General features: G+C 40.1%; 1 protein-coding gene across 1 annotated transcript in view; it reads right to left on the bottom strand.

Moving 5' to 3' along the window:
* The window catches only part of AAK1 (AP2 associated kinase 1), a 172,106-nt gene that overhangs the window by 25,505 nt on the left and 142,076 nt on the right, over positions 1–4,525 (bottom strand). Inside the window, exons 14-16 of the mRNA XM_023515271.1 lie at positions 3,269–3,501; positions 1,449–1,606; positions 41–145 (exon numbers count right to left, since the gene is read on the bottom strand). Coding sequence (XP_023371039.1) covers positions 41–145; positions 1,449–1,606; positions 3,269–3,501 — 496 coding nt within the window. The remainder of the gene's footprint in view (positions 1–40; positions 146–1,448; positions 1,607–3,268; positions 3,502–4,525) is intronic.

Here is a 4,525-nt window from a genome sequence, read left to right as displayed (position 1 = left end):
TAATAGAAGCTCACATGTTGCAGGTATTTACTGTACTAACCAGTGCCAGCAGAAAATGAGGTCGTGGCAAAAGCATCACCTTGGGTTGATTGAAAGCCTGGGATCAAACTCTCAGCTGAACCACCAAGCTTCTCAGGTTGTTTGCCTGGAGGGACAAAACACTGCTCAGTTCATTCTAGCAGCATCCTGTGATCATACAAATGATAGAGGTGAAGGCCCACTGTGAACTGTTTTCTAGATTTGACTACATTTACTGCATATGGCAACACTTGGCTATTCAAAGGTCCTTGCATAGTCATTGCAATAAGAGAGAAATCAGCTGAGAAAAAGAAGGAAATTGTTAAGACTCAAAAGAGACAGCACATCAGTTTTGTATGTAATGAGTCTGATGGTCTGTTTTTTATGTTAGCAGCAGTTTGGAAGAGCAAATGAGAAGAGGGAAAGGTAGAAATAACAATAATGAGATGTTATGGGGGGCAAACATAGTGACAGTAGCCTAGTGTGAAAGCTGAGAGTTGAACAGTAAGGAGAGAGAGGCAAGAAATTATTAAAGCTTGAGGGCTCGTTATTCAAGTACAAGAATACTACGGTTTTCAGCAGACTGTGCAGATATTTCCTTTTACACCTCAGAACAATATCTAGCACACATAACAATAAAATTTAATTGTCAAAGTTAAAATCTGTGCCCTATGTTCCAGTTAAAAAGGGCAGGAAAGTAATAGAAATTTAAAAAAGATTTCTGTAAAATAAAAAACTAACACTACAATATTTGGTCAATAATTCCTTCAGTCCTGGTCATTTCTTCACCTTGTGCTCTTGTCTATATTGAGGACACTACTCTTTTCAAACTACATATTACAGAAATATTTCCTGGGCATACTTGTCGTTTTGCAAAGTGTATACCGTGTCACTGCATGTGTATGTGTGTAACCTGTCTTCCAAATTAGACTGTTTTTTGAGCAAAATTATATCTTCCATTTAATCCCGTTTCCGTGGTCAGTAAACGGTAACATGGAACTCTGATGATAATGAAAGATTCAGTGTCCACATGAGGGGACACTTGTGGACAAGCATAGACAATTTTCCAGGACAATAAACCAATCTAGGATGAGGAAACAATCACCCTCCTCCCAGGAGTCACCATGCCCAGTGCTTACATCCTCATTTATGCTACCAAATCTTTCCTAGAAGTTTCTCCTTTAAGCTTTCATACACTCCTTGCTACCACCCACAGTAGATCAGAATTTCCTGAAGATGAAAAGACTTTAGTGTTCTGATAAAAATAAAAGCCAATTTGTATGCATACTTTGAAATCAAGCCTTTGAGGAAAGGCCTGATCCTACATTCTCATATGCATACCCTTCTAGAGTTAAGATTCATTCTAATTCCTGGTTATTTCTCAGCACAGAGAATTTACAATCAAGAAGCACAAAAGAGACACAACTTACCTTCCCCCAGCTTGGCAAAGTCCTTGTTAAGCAGTTCTTCAGCTGTGAGTTTAGAGAAATTGTCATCATCAAAGGGATTCCACGTAGAACCTTCTGAAGGATTATAGACGTTTTGTTGGGAGGTCCGAGGAGAGCCTGATGGAGTGGTGGTTGCAGACCTAGGTAGGTTCCCACCCCCACGAAATAAAAAGACATATAAAAGTTGAACAACACAAAAAGGGTTAACTTAATTTCTCTTTATTTCAGAATCAAATTCTTTTCCAGGTCAAACTATCCTTTTTCATAGTGTTCTCCTAACAGGACATTATATAGCAACTAAATAGTTTCCACAAAAACCCCTTCTACTTTGTGAAATAAACCTCTCCTTCATGATTTACTACCTCCTGCTGCTCTTTTAACCTTTTGCTTAGGTTTTTTTTTTTTCCAGTTTTTGGCTGGGGCCAGGTTTGAACCCACCACCTCCAGTATATGGGGCCAAAACCCTACTCCTTTGAGCCATAGGTGCTGCCCCTTTTGCTTAGTTTTTAGTCTCTTCTGCAGGTCCTTAGTTTTTAGTCTCATCTGCAAGTCCTTTCTGTTGAGGACCCAAAGCCAACCTGCTCTTAGGCTTGTACATCCTATGGTGACCACTGTAACTGATCTACAATAACTGATCCTTGGAAGGGCTGGGGCTGAGGCCCATTTAGGGTGACTTTCATCTTTCAGGATCCAGCATGTAAAGAAGTAAGGGCCACCAGCATAATTAAAAAGAAATAAAGACAGGGCAGTGCCTGTGGCTCAAAGGAGTAGGGCACTGTCCCCATATGCTGGAGGTGGCAGGTTCAATCCCAGCCCCAGCCAAAAACTGCAAAAAAAGAAAGAAAGAAAGAAAGAAAGATGGTTATCACTATTTTGAATCTAGGTATTATTACTTAATTTTCTTCTAAAATCTCTTTTGATTGAAAGACTTAAGCATGCATAGTTCCAAGAAAGCTAAGGGTCTGAAATTGCATCTACTCAATACCCCTCAAAATCTACTTTATGTGAGGTACATTAGCCAATTACTGGGTTTCCAAGCTAAAGCATGGTCCTTGTCTTGGAGAACTCGCAGGCCAGGTAAGCCAGACATACAAATAATTGATGATACCACAGTGTGATGGTATGCTCAAAAAATGGTCAAGACCAAATGATACATCCTATTAAAGGAAGGATTAAATAAAAAAGTAACCTCTTGGACCTTGATGAATAAACGAACTCTCATTTATTATTTATGACAAGGAGGAGAGTGGCAGTCCCAGGAGAGTCACAAGATGAATAAAGGGCTCGTGAAGATGCAGACTGGCAAGTCCACCCGTGTGATACAACTGGCCCTGCTGTATTTACCAGGGCTTTCAGTTTATCATCTGACAGGCAATCATGGACCAATGAAAGATTTTTAACATGGAAAGACTTGGTCAGATCAAGAGTTTAGAAAACACTGTAGAGCATGGAATAGATGAGAGAATGAAAACAGCGGGCCAAGTAGAAATTTATTTTTTTCTTTTAAAGATCAGGTCTTGCTATGTTGCCTAGGCTGGTCTCAAACTTCTGGCCTCAAGCAATCCTGCCTTGGCTTCCAAGAGTGCTGAGATTATAGGTGTGAGTCACTGCAGACAACTAGCAATTATTTTGTTAAGATTAGTGTGGTCTAGGCAAATTCATAGTAGCTTATAAAACACAGACACATACTACTATATATATACATTTACATTCATCTACATACTTATGCAAAGAATCTCACGTAAATGGTCTACGGCTGATCTTGTTCACCAACTTAAGAACAAAGGGGAAGTACAACATACTTAGATTTATTGAGACTGGCCTCAGCTGCAGCTGCCTGGAGCAGCTGGGTTGATTTGCTGGCTGGGACCCCAAAGACTGCACTGTGAGTTACATCACTGAGAATCCTCCTATGCCCAGCACGTTGGGTTTTGGGGGATGATGGAGGAGTGAGAGATCCAAGTTTCTGTCCCTGGGTGGCAGGTGGTGGGGTGGTCTGAACCTTTGGCTGTTGTCTTACCGGGGCTTGAATCTGCTAGGAAGAGAGATAGAAAGCGTTTCATTAAAAAAAAAAAAAAAGGCAGGAAGGAAGGGAAGAAGGGAGGAAAGGGAGAGGGAGGAAGAAGGGGAAGGAGCAAAGGAGGGAATTATATAGATAAGCATAACAAAAAATCCCACCAGTGAGCTAACATGGAATTCAAATGGGTAAGTTTATTAATAAAACCAGGCTTTGACAAAGTGAGCCGCACCTTTGCAACTGATACCAACATGGTATTTGCCTGATCAGGGTAATCATATGTAATTCAGCCCAGAGTATAAGAACTGCACTAACTATTCTTAATTCTGAAGGTCTACATTTTATCTGAAATTTTGGAGCACTTTCTGTGGCTGATGTCACATAAGAATTCACTCGGAATGCTTTCAAAAGGCAGGCAGTAGATCCTATTATTATAGTTAGAAGCCAGTGAAGACAAACCCCCAGCTAAAACACCCTTAAGCTGAATGATTTCAGCTAAGAAATCCCTGACTCTGTCATAGCTGAAACTACTAGTCAGGAATGAGAAAGAATTATACTATTACTGTGACTGATAAATGGTAACACTTTCCTTTTTTGTTGTTAAGGCTCTTTATTTCACTGATAAGATGGATATAAAGGATCCTATTTTTGTGGCAACCCCAAGAAACATACAGCACGGGTTAGTGAGATTACTTTGTTCCAACCTTCAGTTTGGAAATGGCACTGAAGAGCTGATGGGGAATATAAGAAGAAGGAAGATAAAAAGTTCCTGATGATGACTGAGCTAAAGAGAGATGAGGGCCATTTTCAAAACACAGGCCAAACTGCCACCACTGAACAACAGATAGGTGGTAACGTCCTTATGAACACACGAGTAGCCCTTCAGCATAAGTCACCCATATCAAAGGAAATAAAAAATATTAAGAAAGCCATAAAATCCCTTTCTTTAATGCTGTCAATCTAGAGATAAAATGACTCTGGCTATTAAGTGCCCAGGGATTTAACTATCCCTTCCTTCCAGTCCCTCATCTTAGATTAGAGT

This window comes from Otolemur garnettii, unplaced genomic scaffold, assembly GCF_000181295.1.
Source record: "Otolemur garnettii isolate 467f Iridium unplaced genomic scaffold, OtoGar3 scaffold00068, whole genome shotgun sequence".
Classification (NCBI taxonomy): Eukaryota; Metazoa; Chordata; class Mammalia; order Primates; family Galagidae; genus Otolemur; species Otolemur garnettii.
Note: the sequence above shows the minus strand (reverse complement) of the source record. Positions and strands in the feature narration are given on the sequence as shown.